Source organism: Melopsittacus undulatus, chromosome 1, assembly GCF_012275295.1.
Source record: "Melopsittacus undulatus isolate bMelUnd1 chromosome 1, bMelUnd1.mat.Z, whole genome shotgun sequence".
Taxonomy (NCBI): Eukaryota; Metazoa; Chordata; class Aves; order Psittaciformes; family Psittaculidae; genus Melopsittacus; species Melopsittacus undulatus.
This window is the reverse complement of record NC_047527.1, coordinates 125,905,127-125,926,787: the sequence shown is the minus strand read 5'-3', so window position 1 is coordinate 125,926,787 and position 21,661 is coordinate 125,905,127. Positions and strand designations below refer to the sequence as shown.

General features: G+C 40.2%; 1 protein-coding gene across 1 annotated transcript; it reads right to left on the bottom strand.

The window, feature by feature from the left end:
- Nucleotides 1-1,988: 1,988 nt before the first annotated feature.
- Nucleotides 1,989-9,155, bottom strand: LOC101878194 (von Willebrand factor D and EGF domain-containing protein-like). Its single transcript, XM_005152890.2, has 5 exons — nt 8,888-9,155; nt 5,838-5,933; nt 4,561-4,665; nt 4,045-4,140; nt 1,989-2,406 (listed from the first exon to the last, which is right to left on the bottom strand). The coding sequence occupies exons 1-5, from the start codon at nt 9,126-9,128 to the stop codon at nt 2,297-2,299; spliced, it is 648 nt and encodes a 215-aa protein (XP_005152947.1). The 5' UTR covers nt 9,129-9,155; the 3' UTR covers nt 1,989-2,296.
- Between the last annotated feature and the right edge of the window lie 12,506 nt (nt 9,156-21,661).

The following is a 21,661-nucleotide window of genomic DNA, read 5'->3' as shown; positions in this document are numbered from 1 at the left end:
AACTGCTATGAAATTCACTTTTAAACTCACTTAAAACATAATTCTATGGTTCTATTATTGCAGAAATTTACATTTCTTAAAAATACCAAAAAAACAGCTAAACTCCCTGTAGCCAGTAGATGGTGCTACATTCAAGCAGTGTTTCTAAAATACGCCATCAAAATATTGCTTACTTACCTCAGTCATTTCAAGGAACTATTTAAATCCGCGTTGGTACTGAAACACCAATTACAGGCCTCTCTTACTGACGGCTTCTGGTTTCAGGCTCCTAATGATGCTGATGCCTCTTGGCTTCTAATCATCATTATTGTCACTTTTGGCTTTATTAGTAGAAGACAGTCTCTTCAGGAACAATACTGAGATGATATGCTGCTTAGCATTTACATACTTTTGCTCATTTACTCCTAAATCTCGGGTCTGAGGCAATTAATCTTTTTCCAGTCACTTCCCTGCAACCAGTATGTCATCTAAGGTATATGGTTTAACTCCTGAATTTCTAAATTACGGCATTATTATTGTAGTGAACTGTGATTGATACAAAAAATTTCATCATCATAAAACCTACTCCAGAAGCATTGATGAGATCTTCTTGTTCCATGCATGAAAACCATATTTTTTCACCAGCATGTCTGAAATATCCAGTGTATCACAACAGCAGCAGCACAAAACCCACAATCCTCTTACTCTGTCCCCTGCCCTGGCCACAAAACCTGCACAACACGTCTGTGGCAGGTATCATCTGAACCAAATGAAACAGCCTTCAAAGCAAGGGCAGATTAAGGCTTCTCAGCTACACCGCACAGCAATTTCTTGTAATAGAAAATGGTAGTACTAGGAACTATACCATTGTCCTTGATTTGCCCTCCATATGCCTTGTGTTCTTGTAGAGAAGACTGGTAACTGAGAAGACCTCATTTCCTTTGCTTTTTGTCAATGCTGGATGGCTTGCAATCCCTAGAGAAACATCTCCACATAAATCACTCTGCTTGTGAAAGCTACACGTTCTGGTAAGGGACCTACACTGATAACAATGTTATTCCCTCAAATGAATTAAAATAATACATAAGCAAATGGATTAAAGTAATGCATGGTTAAAATTGGGAGCCACCAGAAATTCCAGTTTTACCTAGAAGACAAAAATCAGTCGATCCCTCAAAATTGATTTGGGCAGCATTCAGAAAGTTGACTGATTTAACTTGCACATTCTGGCAAAACCTTTCTCAAATGTAGCAGCCAGGAAAGAGCACAAATGAGATAACGAAGCAATGCAGGTAGGTGTCTCACTCTGATCTGCAGCCCATTCCAAAGGCTGCAAAACCTAAATGAGGACAAACTGGAACATGTCCAGAAAACAAGCCTCAGCATCCTCCATACAGGTGATCTGTGGCAGACATGGCTTTTCCTCAGGGCCAGTGTGTAGCCTCCCATTGTATTGCTCGTGTACCAACAGGAATAGGAATTAATCATCAATGTCTACATCTCCGGAAGGGAGATTGGGAAGTGTGTTTATCTCACTGGGATGAGGAAAAGAAATAAGTGGAAGCTGAGAGATGATCAGATGATTGTAGAAGCAGTCAAGATAAAGACTCTCTTTATGTATCAATATGGATTAAGCTTTTAAAAAGTAACAGTAGAACTGTCTGCACAAGTACTGTGTTTTGTTTTTCTAATGCTGCTTAACTGATCAAGATACAAATCAGATTGAGGGGAAGGGCAGGAAGCATACATAAAATGATAACTGGAGTTTTAACAAGATGCTTTGCACTTTGCTGATGTTCCAGAAAGATGCAAACTCTGCAACTTTCCTCTTACAACTCTGTAATCTTATTGAAGGTAAATTATATTTGAACTAACATCCACTTCTGATAATCTGAATCAAGGCAGTTTTGTTTAATGGGCTTTTTAAAAACACATCACTAACGTAAAGCAATAATTCCGGTCAGAGGGGAAAAAACAGGAAAGAACATAGGTCTATTCTGAAGTACTTTATTTGAAGAGTAAATTTTATTTCAAGGTCAGTTTTATCAACCAAGACATAATACTTCTGTTTACGAAGGAAAAATGAGAACAGATAGAAACATGTGCCATACACTACACACACTTGGATACTTATAACAGCTTTGTTACAATCAGTACTTTTCTTTCATACAGAAAAGCATTTATTTAATATACTGAAGACAAAGAGCTACCTGAAATCAATTACCATGTTTGTTCTAAGGTCTCCCACTGCAGCAGACTTCATCTCTGTGTGAAGAATTACATGAAGAAAACACAGCTTATCTTTGAGGAAGTTGCTTCATTCCTTCCTTTTCTTTGTACACTGTAGACCAGAGTAGGGCAGTCGGCATCTGCACACGTTAGGAGCTATGCATTTTCCTCCATGTTGACAGGGTAGTTTACATACAGCTGCAATGAGACACCAGATACACAGTATGTCTCAGCACAACACAGGATTATTTTTCTTCTCTGTCTCACTGTGCTTGCAGAATTGTTCCCTAGTGACCACACTGGGACAGTATAAATAAAAGCATAATGGAAGAACTGAAAAGCAATGCCTCTCAAGTTATGGCATCGTAGCCCTCACTGGAATACAGCCACAGTACGTCTAGCCTTATTCATGTGCCATTCCCTTTTTAAAATACTATCATTTCTGTTGTTCTTTACAGCACAGAGTATTTTTGAGATGGATGCCTCCATGACAGTGAGGCAACAATAAAAATTCCTGCTGAAACTTACTCAAGCTGGTTCTTGGATGCACATCCATGAGGAAACAGTTGCCATATCCTAGCTTTTGCTCACACACTACCCTTCTGTTCCCCCACAGAAAGGGCAGGGGAGGATTAAGGAGGCACAGCTTTAGTTGTCCCAGCTAGTTAACCCTTGTCCCCTAAAACCAGTTAGGGGCTGCAATTTGCTTATGAGCACCTGCACCAACAGAAGCCAAACTGGATGCAAACCTAGTTAGCTCAGGAATAGTGATAGTTTTGACATGAAGAATCTGAATACTTCTACCATTATTGTTGGTGCAGGGAATAGAGTTAAGCACTTTATAAGTTCTTTGCATCATCCATACTTATCTTTTAATATCACTCTCTACCTCAATACACTGATGAATATGAAGGATAGGCATTTTGCTGGTCAAATGGGAATCCTAAAATATTATTTGTTTATGCTTACTTGACTATATACATACTACATCTTGCAGAAGAACTAAGAATAGCTGCTTTGGATTCCCACAGGCACACAAAAAAATTGAAATGCAGAAGACTTCATCTGGAGACTGCGCCCATGATACCCAGTTTAAAAGCAGTGATTCATTGAGCTTTCTCTCAGTCTCACAGAGAGCAAACCAAAAAATTCTGTTTTTACAGTCTCGGGATTAGTACCTTTAGCATCAGGGCAGTGCTGATAAATGCACAGAAAGCCCTGCCCGGGAAGGGTATATTAAAGTTTTTATAATCATCATCTGCTTTTGTGAATCAGAATTTGGGAAAATGCAAGTGGTTTTTCAGCAAGAATGTCAGCCAGTCCTAATCCTGATTATAGCCAGCTTCCTCTTTTAAGAGCACCTGCAGTTGGTTGTGTCAACTAATCCTCAAAGTGAGAAACAAGTTTCCATCTTCCATGTCCATAAAGTTTAAGGAAGCTTCTAACACACATCAGTTGTGACAGGGTTTCTGTAATGACCATTCTTTATACTGGGTTCTTTGCTTACAGAAAATATTTCAGAAATAATGACAAGACATACCAAGTGATGAATTTGTTCACACCTAAAATCTGAATCTGAATTTAAAGTGGTGAATTTCTGCCTTTCTGACAAAAAAGCCTTCTTCTGCAAAAAGAAGGCTTTCAAAGATATCTTCTGTGAAGCTATCTACTCTTTATGGGCACTTGTAAGCTCCCTAGTGTGCAGAAGCAGCTCTCATTTACTATTCTGAAGATACTTTCCTAGCAGCTTTGTTAAGCACTGAAGATCTGAACCCCATACTGGTAAATCAAACAAGCACAGAAAAAGATAAATGAAAAGTGTCAGAAGTCATTTACCTAAGTGACATGCTCCACCAACCCATCCAGCTGGACAGCTACAAATCCCAGGAGCCACACAAGCTCCATTATTCCGACAACCTTGAGGACAAATTGCTAGAAGAAAAGAATGGCCAAGTCAGCAGGATTTATAAAACTGGTATAAAAGAATCCTGACAGAATGAAAGATTCAGGATGATACAAATTAAAATAGCAAAACACATTTTCTTCCAGGCCAGATACTCAACTGGTACAACTCTAAAGGCATTTTCAGGACCATAGAAGGAGAAAAAAAACCCCACAAACTTATGTACTGTGCTAAAAATTTTGGTTTAAATATTAACAGATGTATGCTTTAATGTAAATTAATTTGATGCAATTTTACATGAGTATGTACCAATAATGGATGTCCTTAATTTCTGTAGTAATGCAATGACATTTCCATAGTTACAAGCCCCTTAATACTTATAAAATGTTTTTGTTACTGCAGTTGTATTTTCAATCAGTATAAATATTTCCATGAATGTAGATACCCACCTTCTTGGCACCTTGATCCTGTCCAACCAGAAGCACAGAGGCACTTCACAACTCCATTGACAGAGATGCATTCCCCACCATTCTGACAGCCTCCTTCACAGCTTACTGCAAAAGAACATCATACATTCACAGTGCATTTCAGAAGCAGCATAGGACTTCAAATAATTACCTTTAAACAGCTGGTCTGCCATCAATTACTGATTTTACTACATATGCAAAGACTAAACTTTCAACTATTATGAGCAAGGCACAGTTCTGTAAGGAGTGAGTGAGGATGACAGAGCCACATCTGCAAATGCCATTCAACTGCAATTCAAAATGCAGTTAAAATTAATGATTCACTTAAAAGCTTGTTGAGCATTTAACCTGAGAGCACCAACAAACAAACATGCTTATTGCTATGGCACACTTCTTCTCCCTCCCCAGCTGTGAACCAACTTTTCATCACCTACACCACAGTAACTACTAGCATGCATGTTCTTATTAATCTTGCCAAATCACAGCTGGTAAGCCAGTAACATGTGACCAAGGATTCACATATTTCCTTACCTGACAGGACCTATACATAATAAGAGGAAGAAAAGAAGGAGATATTACTTTGACAAATGAACCTATAAACATAGTCAAGTTGAGTGGTGCCTTCCCAAAGGTCAGCTAAGTCAGCCTCCTCATTCCAGATTTGTTCTACACATCAAAGCCCTGAAGGCCTCATTAATGAAGTGTTATTTATGCCAGACATATGATTGGTATCAACTGTGGTGTGCACCATCCTTGAAATATGGCATAATTACTGTTCTGTACAAGCAAATGCATCCTTTCATAAGCCTGAATATAAATGTATACACCACATTCACTGTATTGAAAAGAAATGACTATCCTTCATTATAATGACAGACAAGTTGGGATGTCTGCTTGATACTTGGTAGGAAAAAGTATCTTTCACAAGTTTTGAGCATGATTTCAGCTAAAGGATATTTGGCACAAATGCTGAACATACAAAGACACACAAGTCAACTCCAGCACAGCCAGCAAAGCTCTTCAGAGCTTGTCTGCATATTTCTTTGTCATACACTATAAGTTAATGTGTTTAATACTGACTGTATATGATTGATCATGGTGACTGGGAGAAGTGCCTGAGAATTAGAGGAAAGCAGCATCAGTCTGATATTCAAGGATAAACTGGACCACAGAATCACAGGCTGAGGAGTCCCAAATTAATTTTGTCTAATTTCAAACTCCTTGACTTTCCAAGCTACCACTTGTTGGCTCTTACTCACCTTTATGACAGTATCTACCCCCGTAGCCAGGTGGACATCTGCATTTTCCAGGTCTGAGGCACTCCCCACCATTTTTGCATTTTGGATAACATGTTGCTGTAAGAGAGAGAAAAAAGCCAAAGGTCAGGTAAATATTGATGAGGCTTACCAAAGTAACTACTTCAGTACGTAAGAAATTCACATTATTTTAGTCTCCAAGTCCTCAGTTTGTCTTCACATTTCCTAAGATATATTTGCCCTGCATATTCTACATGAGTAGAAACAGTTTCTCTTACAGACAACATTCCACCATTTGAAGCTTTTAAACACTCAAAACTAAGGAAGCTTTTGGGTGACACAGATGGGCAGAAGAAAAATACATATTAAGCAGAAACACAGCTGGAGTACCAAAGAAGCTTTTCTCACCTGTCTTTTCTTGACTTCAGTTATCAAAAGAGGTGATAAGAAGAAATTATTTAATTAAAAATGCTGCAACCTAAGGAGCATATTCTGATTCTTATACTTCACTCTTTACTGGATTCCTACAAGTGTCTCCAGAAAAACTACATGCTCATTTCCTCATACCCCTTCTCTAAAATGTCTCTAGAAGCCAGCATTTCCTTCTACTCCACCCTGGGTTTTTTTTGCCTCAGCTTCCCTTTCAGAGACATACAGTGTTTGTCTAAAAATCATCTGAAGTAAATGAAAGCTTTATCATAACTGTAATTATATGTTGAGAGAAAAACATCTATGATCATCACAGATTCTGTGATGATCTTTGCTGGCATCTTGGACGGGTTGAATAAAGTACAAATAAAAATCTTAATTTTGCTAAATTCTGTGTAAGTCTAGTCAGATTGCAAATCAACTTCCTATAGCAGAGATCTCCTTGCTATTCATAAATCACTTTTGAATCAGCTGTGGTGTTTGACAAATCATTTGTTTATTCACACAGAACTTTTAGAAATCCATGTGTTTGAGAGTCTCATCTGGATTAACTGCAGGTGTGAGATGAGTTCTCTACACCGCATTGCTTTATATTTTCTGGATGGGTGAGAATGCTGAAACAGAGGCAAGAAAAGGGAAAAGACAAGCCATGAATAACCACACTGACTTTGCCCTCATACACTTATAGCACTCTGAATCAACCCAATTGAAGAACAGAGGATTTTTCTCATTAGTATCTGCAGGAAGAGTATTTGCATGCAAATACACAGACATGTAAGAAAGAACCATTCAGCACTCAGCTCTTCCTAACTACTTTCAGTTCTTTGGAAATACCATACCAGAGCTCCTAATTTAACTAAAACTCTGTTTCTGTGCTATTTCACATAGTTTTCAGTTCAGTTCTCTTGACAGAACAGGCTACGAAGCTTCATTTATCCAAATTTATTTCTACATTGATGACCTTATCAGAACAAGCATTCATTAGTTCCCTTAACAATTCCAGACAGTTCACCTCCTTAGCTCAAAATCAGATCTAAATCTCCAACAACCTTTCACATCTCCTATAAACCCAAAAAATGTCTAGGATCCAACAGTTGTTTGGAACAGTGCATACAGCATAGCTATTCATCCCCACTATGCAGTGCATTAATGGTACGTCATTTGTCACCACCTGCTAGCCTTAGCTTCTAAATAAAACAACGTTCTATGAATGGTTACAGTGCTGAATGAAATTTCCAACATCCCATTTCAGGGTTAAAAAAAAAAACCCAAAGACAAAAACTCAGTGAAGGACATTGAGAATTAGAATAAATATTGTACAAATTATATTATCTCTTCACACAAGACATGTGAAGCAAAAGAACTCCTGATATTGAGTGACTTTTAGCAATTAATAGCCACAATGCTCTGCAGTTAAATTTCTGAAGAACAGAATAAGAAATCCAGCATGTTATATTAAACAGGGTATAAACAAAAACTCTTTCCCCAGTGTTTACTTTTGCATATTGCACTACTGAAAGAGGGAAGATTTAGATTAGATATAAGGAAGAAGTTCATTGCTGTGAGGGGTAGTGAGGCACTGAAACGGGTTGCCCAGAGAAACTATGCCTGCCCCATACCTGACAGTGTTGAAGGCCAGGCTGGACAGGACTTGGAGGAACCTGGTCTAGTGGAAGGTGTCCCCATTCATGGCAGAGGGTTGGAACTGGATGAGCTTTAAGGTTTTTCTAACCCAAACCAGTCTGGGATTTTCAAAAATACTAGCTCCCCTTGAAAGCCAACAGGAACAGACTTCAGTTCACCCTAGCTTTACATCTCCTACCATGGAAATGGGAGGTACAAATGACTATGTGGGTCAGGGATTATGTATGAAGTAAATTCCAGTATTTTTTACAATCAACATATTCTGCATAAACAAGAGATCCTACTTCCTACACACTTTATCTTTTCATTAGTCCCATGCTCACTAATCACACCCAGTTTACCACTTCAGTGGTGCTGAAGCTCAGAAAGCTGCCAGCCTCTAAAAGCACCATTCCCTTCTCGGGGAAGTGTTTAAACATACACACTAAAAATAAGAAAAGGAAATCAATGCCAAAGCCTGTCCAGAAAGTGGATATTTACCCAATGTTCATGTGGTAAAACACTACCTACAGACAACACAGCCACTTCTGATGGCTGGCTCCACTCACCTACATGTGTGCCTTCATAAAGGAGCTGGCCCCTGGGTGCACTCTACCAGTCCGCTATCATTGCCTGTCCTCACCAGAAACTGAGAATCTTTACCCCTCTTCTTCCACCACCGCACCTGATTTACATCCTCCCCAGCATCCAGCCACCAGCCTCCCTCACTAGATCCAAATCCAAGCTCTTCAGACCTTCCCAGAAGGACTACTTGTGGGTCAGATACCTGACACAGGTACTCGTGCCCAGCCCTGCTCAGGCCAAGACACATGCCCAGGGACCACCACCAAGGACCAAGTCCCCACAGCAGCGGGCAGGCTCCCGGAGCAGCCTGGGGCTCTTCTCATCTCGCCCCCACGGCCCCTCTCCCACCATCACCCGTGCCGGCCCTGGCCCACCGATCCCATAGCAGCCTCCGCCGCCCGCCCGCGGTGCGTTACCGTGCTGGCAGAGCTCGCCCTCGTAGCCCTTGGAGCAGAGGCAGGTGCCGTTGCCGAGGCAGAGCCCGCCGTGCTGGCAGCGCGGGCTGCAGGCCGCCGGCGGGCCCCCGCCGAAGGGCAGAGCCGCTCCACGGGAGGGCAGGGCGCGGGTGCCGGCGTCGCCGCCGCGGCACAGCCCCCATAGCGCCAGCCACAGCAGCAGGCGGGGCAGCCCCGTCCCGCCGCCGTCTCGCCGCGCCATGGCCCGGCAGCCGCTGGCTCGGGCAGCTCGCTGCGACCCGCTCGGCTCCCCGCGGCCGCCTACTCTGCGCCCGCTCCTCTTTCACCCCCTCTCCCACACGCCCCCCTCGCTTTTCCCCTCACAGTCTTTCCCACTCCTCCGCCTCCTCACCCCCACTTCAGCGCCGGCCCCCTCTCGCCTCGCCCCCCCCCGCGGCGTGTCACGGAGGGTGGAAGCCCCTCCCGGGTCCCGGGAGTCTGCAGGCCCCGAGCAGCCCATGGGCAGCCATTACCAGGGGTGACCTGTACGGAGGGCGAGGGGTCTGTCTTGGCACGAAGCCTCAGAGCAGGCCCCACTGTCTGCCAGCCTTCAGCTCTTGCCACATAAACAGCCAACCTCTCTCTTTGCCACCTTACATGCTCTGTGATTTCTGTTCACTTTGAATACCGTGTCACAACATTCAGAGGGTGCTCTGAGAGATAGGACTGATGTACTGAACTCACTGCCACTCTGCAGGTGAGAAAACAGGAGGAATGTGGGTTTCCCCCTCCCCCCCCCCCCCAATGTTTCCTACGTTTCAGAAACATTTCCTATCACCTTAAATGTTTCCCAGAGAAAGCACACACCTTCAATGAGAAGACTGAGCCCAAGAGAATCTTTTCAGATGAGTTTGATTGACCAGGAGTGATTAAAGGATAGTACAAGCACCTACAGAAAGCATCGACAAGAAAGTGGCATAAACCTCATGCCTTTTGAAAAACTAAGGAAAGAAAAAAAGTCCATCTTCATCAGTGAGAGCTGACTTTGAATGAGTTTTGTGAGTGGCACAAAACTGCTCTAATTTGTTGTCTAGATGAAGCAGTAGTGTGAGCTGGTAACTGCATTCACTTTGACTGGAAATTAAACTTTGTGTAACTGCCTGATAGAATAAGGCGAAAGTACTTCTGTCGGAAAACTGTCTTTGATCCTTTTTCACACCTACACTGTGGGACATACGGTTCCCAGAGGGAGTAGAACACAAGGCAAAGCTGATACTGATAGCATTAGGTGCTGTCTGGCTTCTGACAAAGGTTAGGGCATGCTTTGCAAGACCCTATTTAGCCTTTAAAGGAGCAAAGTATCATGTTGAATGATTACACAAGATTAAACAGATGATTAAACCCTGGAAGTGCAACACTAAATAATTGTCTAAAATGGGCACTGTTCCCCTCTTGCTTATGCCTAAGCAACCAAAGCAAGTTTTAGACAATACATACATACAGGTAATTCATCCTGTGCAAATCCATGTTGCAAATATCCTTTCATGTAGTACTGATGCTGCAAAAAAACAGTGATCTAGTTACTCATGCATAAGTTGCCGTAGTGTAGTAATTTGCATCTAGAAAAAACACATCCAAGTCCTGTTTGTATGGCAGTTCCACTTCTGGGGGGAACAACAGGGTCTTCTGATTTTGGATACAGTATTCCCTCTGGCAAGTACAAGGGCAGTTGGGTTGTGCAGTGAGAATACTCATGGCAAAACTGCTTGCCAGAAGTATATTGGGGAATAAATTTTTCCCAGGGAACAGCTTGCTTTACACCAACCTCACAAGAGTGGAGGGAGAGTAGGAAAAAAAGAACTGAGACTGACTCTGGGCTATGTTGTTCTCTGGGTATATCATAATTCTGCACTTCCTTGACTTCTGCCAGTAATTTTGATCATATTGAGTTCTTCACAGAATTATTTTTTCCATTTTCGTCTTTTCTCCACAAGGCAAAAGTACAAGTACAAGTGTGCCTCTCTGATATTAATGCCTAGCAACAATTCATTCATACACAGTTCTTTTCAGGCTTTAACAGCTATTCTTCATTATTCATGTAAAGAATCTGATTTTTAAAGTACTATTTATTGGCAGTCCCACAGCCCAGCTTTCCTATTCCAAAAAGAGGACTTCTGGTGGCTCAGGTTAATTAAGAGCCCTTTTTTTTCTTATTTATTTCTCTCCAGGTTTCCTTTGAGGATCTTAAAATAATTAATATGAAAGAAAATAACCATATTTTGAAATATGGCAAGTGCCCCTTCAGTGGAGGTAATTAAATGCAAAGATTATGTTAAATAAGCTTGCCCAGGTGTTTTATTGAATGAAATAAATTTGTTTAAACATTATCCTCCATAGGAAGGATTAGTCTGCTTCACCATCTTTGTGAATCTAAATTAATCTCATAGCTTATCAAATTTGCTGAGCGGGTGTCTGCATTTTTAAAGGGATTGTGTCATGTTAACAGAGGTTTTCACTGAAAACAGAGATGGTTCCAGCCACATGCGTTAGCCATAGAAGCACAATCTGGAAAGGACTGCAGTTAATTGAGATGCTAAGTACAGAGTTAGACAGAGAGAATTCACATTCATTAATGTCATAAGGGTTGTATTTGATACTTGGTTTCAACTTAAAATAAAGCAGTTTTAGGACTAGGACATTCACAGGCTCATTTTTTTTGGGTATCTAAACAGTAAAGAGTGTCAGCATCCTTCTGTTGCACTGTCTAGCTGTGTCATAGATCGGAATATGTGATAGCCTCTTGAGGGGCACTGCTGTCCAGTCCACAGAGGAAGACAGGGATGAAATGAAAGCTGCATTAGAATTGAAGCTAAGATAATCAGTGGCATACTGTAGGCAAAAAGATACTCACTTGGAGTTTGGGATTCTGCTCCATGTGAGGTATAGCAGGTACAAGGACTGGGCTCTCCCACAGCCTGTGGGAATACCCCACTTCTGGCCATCCTGGAGAGTGCCTGTGTCTCCTGCCTACTTAAAATACTTCTATTCCATTACAGCCTGAACAAAAATATTCAAGCATAATAAGCTCAAATCTTCATATATCATGGGATTTTACAAGTCAGCCAGGCATAATACAGCATAGCCTGTTCTCAAAAAGTAGTGACTTGTAGGAAAACAATAAGCAGGAAAATCGGGACACAAAACTTTAGAGGGTGCTTGTGCCATGGTGATGCACAATAATCTAATAAAATGTTAGTATGTCATTAATCAAGTAGGTTTAGTGGGGTGGCATGTATTATACAGCTAAACTCTTGCCTAGCACTGTGCAGCCTGTGTGGTTCCAAGCCCTGAGTCAATCATAGCTGCACTGTTAGAGTTGGACTCAGTGCTGTACTAAAGTACATCTAATAATACAGCATCCAGAGTTGAGGCTTTGTTTCTCAATGTAGTGTCACAATCAGCACCCACATTTATAAGTACTTTTCACTATAATTTGATCTCCATTATACCACATGCAAATGAGCCATCAGGTAATGATGCAGTTAAGTAGCATTAATCAAAGCTGTATCCCATCTCAAGTCCACATCAAATCTTTCAGATAATGGGGACTTATGACCAACATCAGTCTTCTTTGTTGACAGTTTGAATACTGATCTGTCTTTCCAGTGCAATTGGGCTAATGTGGCATTTGAGAAATATGTATGGCAGTCACTATAATTCTGCTAAAAAGAGGAAAATGATATATGGGTTTGTTTCCAAATGTGTAAATTAGGCATGCAGAAATATTAGATCTATACAGACTGTGTACAAACATTCATCCACAATTGCTGTGCACATCTCTTGTTGGTATCCAAAATTAAGGGCCTCTATGGATTGCGTGTAGATTGTCCACGTTAGGGCACCTAGCTCGGATTCCATAATATGAAATATGTTATCTGAAACAAATATATTAATCTGAAGAATGCCAGCCAGTATGCAACTTTCAGACCCATTATTCTAATAAGTAATTTTCTTCACATAACAGCAAACTCTCAATATATGGTGTTTAGTCAACAAGACTGATGTGCATTGAAGTTCTTGTTCATAGATTCATCTTGCTTACTAGATAGTAACATGGAAAAGTATACATTGTATTACAGAATTAACACTTTAATCATTGCAATTAGTTATAAATCTCTTACACTGTCACCTTCCCTAAGCATTTGCAATTAGAGTGCAGAATAAATCTGTGCCTGGGGACTCTGGGTATCCCAAAGCAATACAAGAATACTGTTGAAAGACCAGCCAGCCTCACTAGAAAGAGTTTAGCTCTGTTTGAAGCTCCATTTTATGCAAGCCAAGGTCACCCAGTCACTACTCCCTCTTTTGAATGCTGGATGTAAATTAGCTGACAGGAAAAGAAATGATGTTTCTTTTCCCATTAAAAGATCACTGAGCAGAAAGATCAAGGCTTGTCTTACTCCCTGAGAAACAGCTCAGCCTTCAGCTGTAGCCTCAATTACTTGTTGGATCCGATCCTATCTTTTGGGAAAGTTTGGTGCTGTCTAAGCTCAGAAACACTTCTAAAGTGGGCAGGCCAGTGACCCTTTATCTGATTTCACAAACATAAAGTGTTACTTCAAAGTTGCAATTTTATAAAACAAGGCGCTAATCAAACTGCAGATCACCTTGGTTACTCACTCCAACAAGGGGGGACATACCAAGTGTTTACACAAACATTGCTCATCTTTATTTTGAAAACTGAGGCCAGTCTCACTATACCTAAGGAATTTTCTGCTCATGCTGTAGGTCTTAGGATTGGCCTGTGTCCTGGGTTCTATAGATGCACCATTTGAAAGATGCTGAGCAGATACTTATGAGCAGAAACCAAATATGAGTCATATATAGAAACTACCATTAAGAACTAAAGTCCTGATAAAGCAAAACTGTGAGACACTTAAGTATTATATCCAGCTTCTTTATGAGACACCTGAAAACTTCCTTAATTTCTTCTCTGTAGTATCAGGCCACATCCCAGCCAATAAAAGCCATAATATTGCAAGGCACCAGGTACCTTGAAGTGGCCTGGAGTTTAGAGGGCTGTTTCTTTCTGCACAGTACTCTGCTGAGTTGCTGAAGTGAGCTTGCAAGTAAATGAAAAGAATTTGATTTCCTCACTACTCATGGGCTCTAAACCATGTCCCTTATAAATAAATGATTTTTTTTGTCACTGAATTTTATATTCTGCCCTTAAAGAAATCTGGCATAATATCCAATGAAAAGAATAATTGATTAGCACGTGGTGAAACTATTGACTATAACTCAGATACCATGCCACTGCGCACAGTATAAATACTGGTAGGCTAATGTTCTGTTGAAGTGGAAAGTCCACATTCATAATTCATCCTGATGAGCTGAAGGAAAAACCCCAAGAGAGTAAATCCTAGCTCTACTATAGGGTTTTCTTAGTAGTGAATTTTATATTATTCTAGTAGTTAAATCTCTGGCTCACAAGATACAGCTTTATATCCATCAATGGGCCACAGCATCAAATATTATTAATCACTTCTTATTTATAGTTATTACTGTACGTAATCCTTACATACACTTATCTGTAAGACAAAGCAACACTGCTCAAGCTGCTCCAGAGCAAAACCAGTGTCTGTGGAAGCATCCAGAGAATCATCCTTGAGACATAAAGATATCACTTTGTTTGCCCCAAAATTGTTGCCAGCATAAGGGTGAATGTGGCTACTGTTCAGCAGGGTGCAGCAACACAACCCAGCAATGTGGAACAGGAAATGAATAAAAAAAGACCACGTCTAATTGATATTTAGATATGGTAGGATGTAATTACTCATGCTGGAATTCACCCAGAGCACCAGCACTCTGAATGCTCCCTTATTACAAAAAAAAAGTACAATCCGTTCTTTACTGTCCACCAATAGAGAAGACTTTCGTTCGCCATTTGATGGTTAAAGAAATCAGTTTAATACCTATTTCTATGTTTTTCCTGTCATTGCTATGTTTGTTGAGTTATATTGCCTCAAACCTATCTCTGAACAAAGAAAGCGGTAGCTCAAGTACACAGTGCTTAGAAGTACAGCAGCACTTTACAAGTTTAAAGATCATTATAAATATTGCCTGCTTGCATTAATTTTCAAAGCATTCCTGAGGGAAATGGCAGAGCCACTCTACAAATTGTGAGGCAACAGAAAGTTGTTAGTCAACTCACATTTAGAGCTAATAATGAAGCTGGAGTGTGCATGGTATTATTTGCTTGGTCCACATTTCAAATCATGACAGCATGTCTAATGCAAATGTGTCTTCATGTGATCTGTGTAGTCTGCCCAGGAAATGAGAGTGTGAAAAGAAGGAAGTCAGATAATAGCTTATTTCTAAAGATCTGTCATTCATCTGAAAAACACTGGTCGACATCATCTTTCCTAACTGCATAGGTATGATCATATTGAGGGATCCCACCTCTAATCTGAACAGAGCTGAGTGGGAAAGCTCTGTTTCCCACTCCAAGAAACTTAAAAAGTGAGAGTTGCTAATCTGAATGCTTAATAACAGAACAAACAGGTTAACACTGAATTTAAATTCATGCTAGCCAGCTAACAAAATAGTGAAAATTATCATTGGTGTCAATGAAAATATCTCAAATCTACCTCTTACTTGTGTGTGTAGGTAACAGGTAGAGGAAATTATTATATCCAGGAAATTTTAACATTCCCAGAAAAAAAACCCAACAGGATCTTATTATTGTCATCTTTCTTTAAACTTTTCCCATTAAACAGGTGCTCTCCAGTGGACCAGTTAATCTCTCTCTGCCATTTATGCACTGTGCTGCCACTGAAACTCAGCCCCTTGATGGGCACTAACTCTGATGGACACTTTTGCCTGCTCTGACTATGAAGACATTTCATGTTGTATTTAGTGGTAACCCATGTTTGTGCATTGACAGTATTGCCAGTTTTGAAGGGTTTTCACACAGATTGTGGTCTGGGGTCTGTTTTTTTCTTTGGATGGGGGTTGTTCATTTGTTTGTTTTTTGGTTGTTGGTTTTGGTTGGTTGGTTTGCCTTTTTTTCCTCCCTCAAATCTCCAGATTCTCAAATACTACAAGTAGTTTTGATAAAAAGAAAAAGAGCTAAAAATGTGGTCCTAGAAAACTCAAGTTGCTGAATTTCTTATCTTCTGCCAACTTCTTAAAAATAACAGGCTTTTTTCCACTAATGTTTTTTTGTGCCTATCTTTTGAGCTCCTAGGATAGGCAACACTGTCCATAATTTCACTTTTTATAAATGCAAATGGCAACTTTGTACATATGTGCACACCAGAGAACACATTTGTGAGAGTAGAGCCTGAGGTTGCCTGACATTATAGCACAGTCCCAATCCAAAAATCCTGAAAATCAGACTTCCAAGACACAAGAATTTCCATTTGCCAGTACTGGCAAAGATGGCAGTCATCAAAGTCCGGTGTCCTGACCCCCACAACTGGTAATTCAATGTAAATAAAAAGAGAGAGCTTTCTGCACCTAATTGCCAATCACTGGGAGACTTAAAACTTTAGAGGTCCTTGGGTGAAATGTGCCCCGTAGGTACAAAATGATCACACCACCTGGTGTACATATATAATCTATATATTATATAGATAATATCCTATCTATAGCTGTATAATGGATGTTATACTGCGTATATGGGATGTAGATGCTGAACAGAGGAGCGCACACCTGCTGTGAACACCACTCTGGGTTGAAACATGATAAAAAAAAGCCAAGCAAAAATGTTTCAAACAACTGAAAACAAAACATTAACTGTATAAATTTAACTGGGTGCACTTGACAAAGATAAGCATAATAAAAGCCCAGCTGCTCATCACTTCAGACTTTCAGCTCACGCTGCTTGATGATTTTGCTTCCAAATTGAATGGTACTGGCTGGAGATTTGCAGGCAGACTGGACACATGCAATGTATCTTATTTTAGGAGAAAATAACAACAAAAGGTAAAAAAAATTAAATTGGAAAAACCAGCCTCAATAGTGAGAACACATTATAAGACAGCCTCTTCTTCCCTGTGATGATTAATATTAATGTTGAAATTTTTATTTTTTACTGATTTCAGTGATGAAAAAGTCCAGTCCTGCACTACTTAGCCTCTCCTGTGCTTTAAACAAGACAACCAGACAATGCAAGAACAGACCTTCCCCTTCTTATCATAGGGGTATTTTTCAAACTTTCATTAAGGGCCTTTGCAATTTATTTAAAGCAAAATGGAATGCAAGATCATAAATATGACTTAATTAATACTGTCAGATTACAGTATCTCCATTCCCTCTTTACAGCTATGCCCAGTGGCAGCAGTTTCCATTTCTAAAAATGGTGTCTAACCCATCATTTCATTTTGTCACAGTGACAACTAGTAACATAACTGCCACCAATAATACTTACCAGAAAAGTCTTTCAAAAGGTTCATATCTGCATTTACATTGTATTACCAGTTGTGACCAGTTGTGTCAGGACATTGGGCTTCAGTAACTGCCTCCTTTGTCAATACTGGATTTAAACCAGCTTAAATTAGGTGATTAGGTGCTCGGCTTTGGAAACGTGCTGTTTTAAGGCCCTATATTGGTTGACAATAGAGGTTGGCAAAAAATATGTCACTAGAGGATGTTAAATGTTGCTCTGCAAAGTTATTACAAGTGCCTCTTAATGTGAATTGCAGAGTTAATGTAGATTGCAGGACCCTGGTTTAGGACAAATCATTATTAGAAGGTGCTTGGCAACCTAATTTTCTGGGGCAAATTTTTTCCTGCTTCATACTGTATTAGTTTATGGGCTAAAATAAACTGCATGTCTTATGGAGTAAAGGATGCAACTTTTGTTTTCTGCTGTCTACTAGAATTTATAAAGTTGGTTGCTCCCTTTGATAAACTTGGTATTCTATTGACCTTAAAATAAGCCTGCCCTCTAAGTGCAAATCAATGCATATTTGCAAGAAAGAAAGTGACAAAAGAGTCATGCTCATTTCTATAAATCATACATCCCCCATTTCACTTCCCTTTTAATGTCAGGCAGAGGAGCAGATGGGCTGGAGATCACAAATACAGGGCCATTGCTTTCCCCCTCAGCAAGCTCAGGGGTGGCATTCAAGTATTCCAGGCACAATTCATGCTGACCTTTACACTCAGTAATCAATATGAAACACCAGTAATGTTTGACTTGCCATTAAAAGTGTTATTTTTGTTACACTACTGAAAGACAATGAGACCGATGGGAATCTGCACCATGCCAATGGCTGTAAGGACACCTGGTCCCCACAGCACTCCATAGCACCCTGAGCCATCCAGCACCACCACCCTGCACAACTAAAACTCCCTATGGGTAACATTAGCCTCCTAAGAAACGTGTGTTCTGGTGAAAGAAGACAAGAGATAAAGATGTTGCCAAAACTTTGTTTGTTTAAGCCTGCACCAAATTTTCTTAGTGAAAGCTTAGGTAAGCCAAACGGCCCTAAGAAGGAAACATTTTTGATCATAAAATACCACACCAGTGGTTTCCTGCCAGCTCAGTCTACAAAAAGAGGGCACCAGCTCCCCTTGAGCAGCATAGTCAAAGCCAACCAAGTTTTGCCTACCCAAAAATTATACCACTGGAGTCAACCCCATTCAAACCCAGTATTATTGCTTAGGTGCTGGCCAGTAACAGGCCCATGCTACTGCTCCTGCGTATACTTAGGGATATTATTTCTGTGAATTACTTACACCACTGCAAGAGCAATGGGGCTAACCGCAGAAGTAAAATATGTGGCATATAGTCAAAGCCAAGCAAGACTAATTTTAAAGTAATATCAAACAAGGGAAGTTGCAAAAAATACAATTGCAAAAGCTTGGGTTGTATTTCTGTTTCATAATAAGAATAAAAATAATCTAATAGTGATCCAGGAAAATAAAGTTTTATTTCCTATTTTCAGTGCTAAGAACACCTACATAGAATAACACCATATTCATAGCAAATTTTCCTCTACCGCTGTTGTCTGTAAGCTAAAATGGAAGTCAATACACAATACAGTCTAGTGCAGTGAATGGAGTTATTATGAGACTGTAAGAATTTGTGTCTCCTTTGCAATCCTCTCATTCAGTATTGGCCATTATGGATTTGCAATAGGAGATGACCCAGCAATCTGCACAGCCCATATAGTACATCACATTGTCTCACTGGGACTTGAGACTTCACACCTAAGCTGTTCACAGTTAATGTGAACTAAAATGGAGTGTAAATACCTTAATGTCTTCCTTGCGTATGTCATTCCTGAGCATCAGCTCTCCATCTGTAGAATATTGTCCAAGCTGCTACAGTTACATCTATTGACACGTCCCATCAAATAGCCAATAATGATGTATTTTTTGGCATTCCTAAAACTGCTTCCTGTGTCTCTCAATTACTTGCCCCCAGCAGAATGGCTGCAGTTATTAGCTGGTGCTTCACTGTGTCATTTGTGTTATTCTAGTTCCATGTGAAGTATGACTTCCTGCATTTATTTGGTGATGGTGACTAGCTGCCTTTTCCTCCCCAGAGGTTTTTTTAACTCTCCAAAATGTACTGGCCAGAAGCATAGTTATTCTTCATTGCCAGCATATTCCTCAGTTTCTTTAGGCTCTGCTCACATCTAGCAATATAGGTACTAGAACTACTTAGTAATAACTAAACTTCTAAGGTATAATTAAGAGGTATTTTCAAAGTACCAAATCCAAACAGCATATAATACACCATCTGACATGGACAAAAAGTACAACCTAGAAAAATGCCTTGGGATTATGACTTTTCTTGTGTGTGGTCATCTTAGATTGTAGTCTTCAATGCCAAAATACAAATCCATATTAACATATGCACAGTAATGATGTAAATAGCCTTGGCAGAGGTTGGTTTTTGGTTTGCTTTTTAATTTGTTTTTGTGCAGAACACATTTAATTTAATCTGCTTGTACTCAGCCAAAAGTAAACCCTGCTGAAATTCACTCCTGTGTTATTTCCATTTGTCAGGAGACAATCACAATTATTTTTAGTATTTGTTTATTCAACCTCTATTAAATACTGGTCATTGATAAATTCTTTTGTGTGTTTCCGAGCATCACAGATTGCCAACCAGGATTTTGCTGATGAACTGCTGGTGGGGAATTAAAAACCCTAAAAGCTAAACAAACAGGAAAAACAAACTAAAGAAAAACACAAAAACAAACAATTAAAAAACAAACACAAAAACACCAACCCCAAAACAAACAAACCAACCAAACTAAAACACCCCACACCAAAACCCTGAAGTCAGTATAGAAGGCATAGGGGCAACAGAAGTGCATCTATCCTACGAAATCCCATGTTCTGGCCTACTTCATTATTCCCTTTACTGTTTTGTATATACTGTACTTCCAAACTGTGCAATTAGCGGATGTTCTGGCACTGCCTGCTCTCAGTAAGGCATGTGGACTTCAGTACCATAGGACGTTTTGGGTGGGAAGGGACCCTAAATATCATCTACTTCCACCTCCCCTGCCATGGGCAAGGACACCTTCCACTAGATCAAGTTGTTCCAAGCCCAATCCAACCTGGCTTTCAACACTGTCAGGACTGGGGCAGCCACAACTTCTTTGGGCAACCTGTGCCAGTGTCTCACAACCGCATAGTGCAGAATTTCTTCCCAATATCTAATTGAAAATTACCCTCTTTCCCAGTATTTCCTGGTCTGAAGAAACAACAAAATGTGCCCAGACCTCTCAGTGTTCAGTCTCAAATCCTCCTGACCATCCAGCCTTCCCCTCCATGCTCCACTAGTGAAGGTGAAACTTTTAATCATTCAAATCACAGATTTGTCAGACAAGATTAATTTTGGATGTGGTGAACTAAGTCTACAGCTAAACAGCAAGAGCTGGTGTGAAACTAGCATGGAAATCCCACTAAACATGCAGTCTGCAGTGCCAAGGGCCATTACAATGAAACTAGCAAATTCTGTGTTGGCAAAGTGTTCACATGATCTGCCCCGTTCTTGGTTGTACCAGCCAGCATTCTCCGGGGCCATCCCTAAGTACATTTACAGAGTTTGAACTCCTCAAGGGCCATTTCCAGCAAGGATTTTGTGCCCAGCCATGTTATTTAGTAGGGTGAGACAGTTTACGTGGGCAGGGTACATCATACCTTTTGGTCTCTTTACCAACAAACAGACCTGGATACTTTTAATATCCTAAACTAGATGTAGCTTTACAGCCTTAGCATCTCCTAATGCACCACAGGGATAACTGCCCTACAACCCACACCAAGCAGATTCACTGTTGTCCAGTATGTCACCATGTTAGGATTTGGAAACAGAGGAAACTCCTAATTGTGATCCATCTCTGGCCAAAAGAGCCTTTTATTCCTATGGAATAGCAACCAGCAGTTTAATTATATGTCAAATGATATTATATTTCCATCTTAAATACACAGGAGCAATATTGGGTTAGATGTGTGAGGTACTAACTCCACATTATGTTGTCAAGGAAGAACTGCCCAGCATTCAGATTGCAAAGTGTTTTACACAATATTAAAGTTGAAAGATTAATGATGAGAAGAAGTGTGAGAGCAGAGTGCTACAAACAGATGAATAGAGAACTATTTACAATAATCGGTTTAAAGTGTTGCATCCATACAGATATTTGCTTTAATACAATTGCAGGCAATATTCTTTGGTAATGCCTTTTTGGCTAGAAATATTCTACTTCTGTGTGGTCTATTTCTGACCAGATAGTAGGAAACACATTTAAAGTACAGGGGTTTTATTAC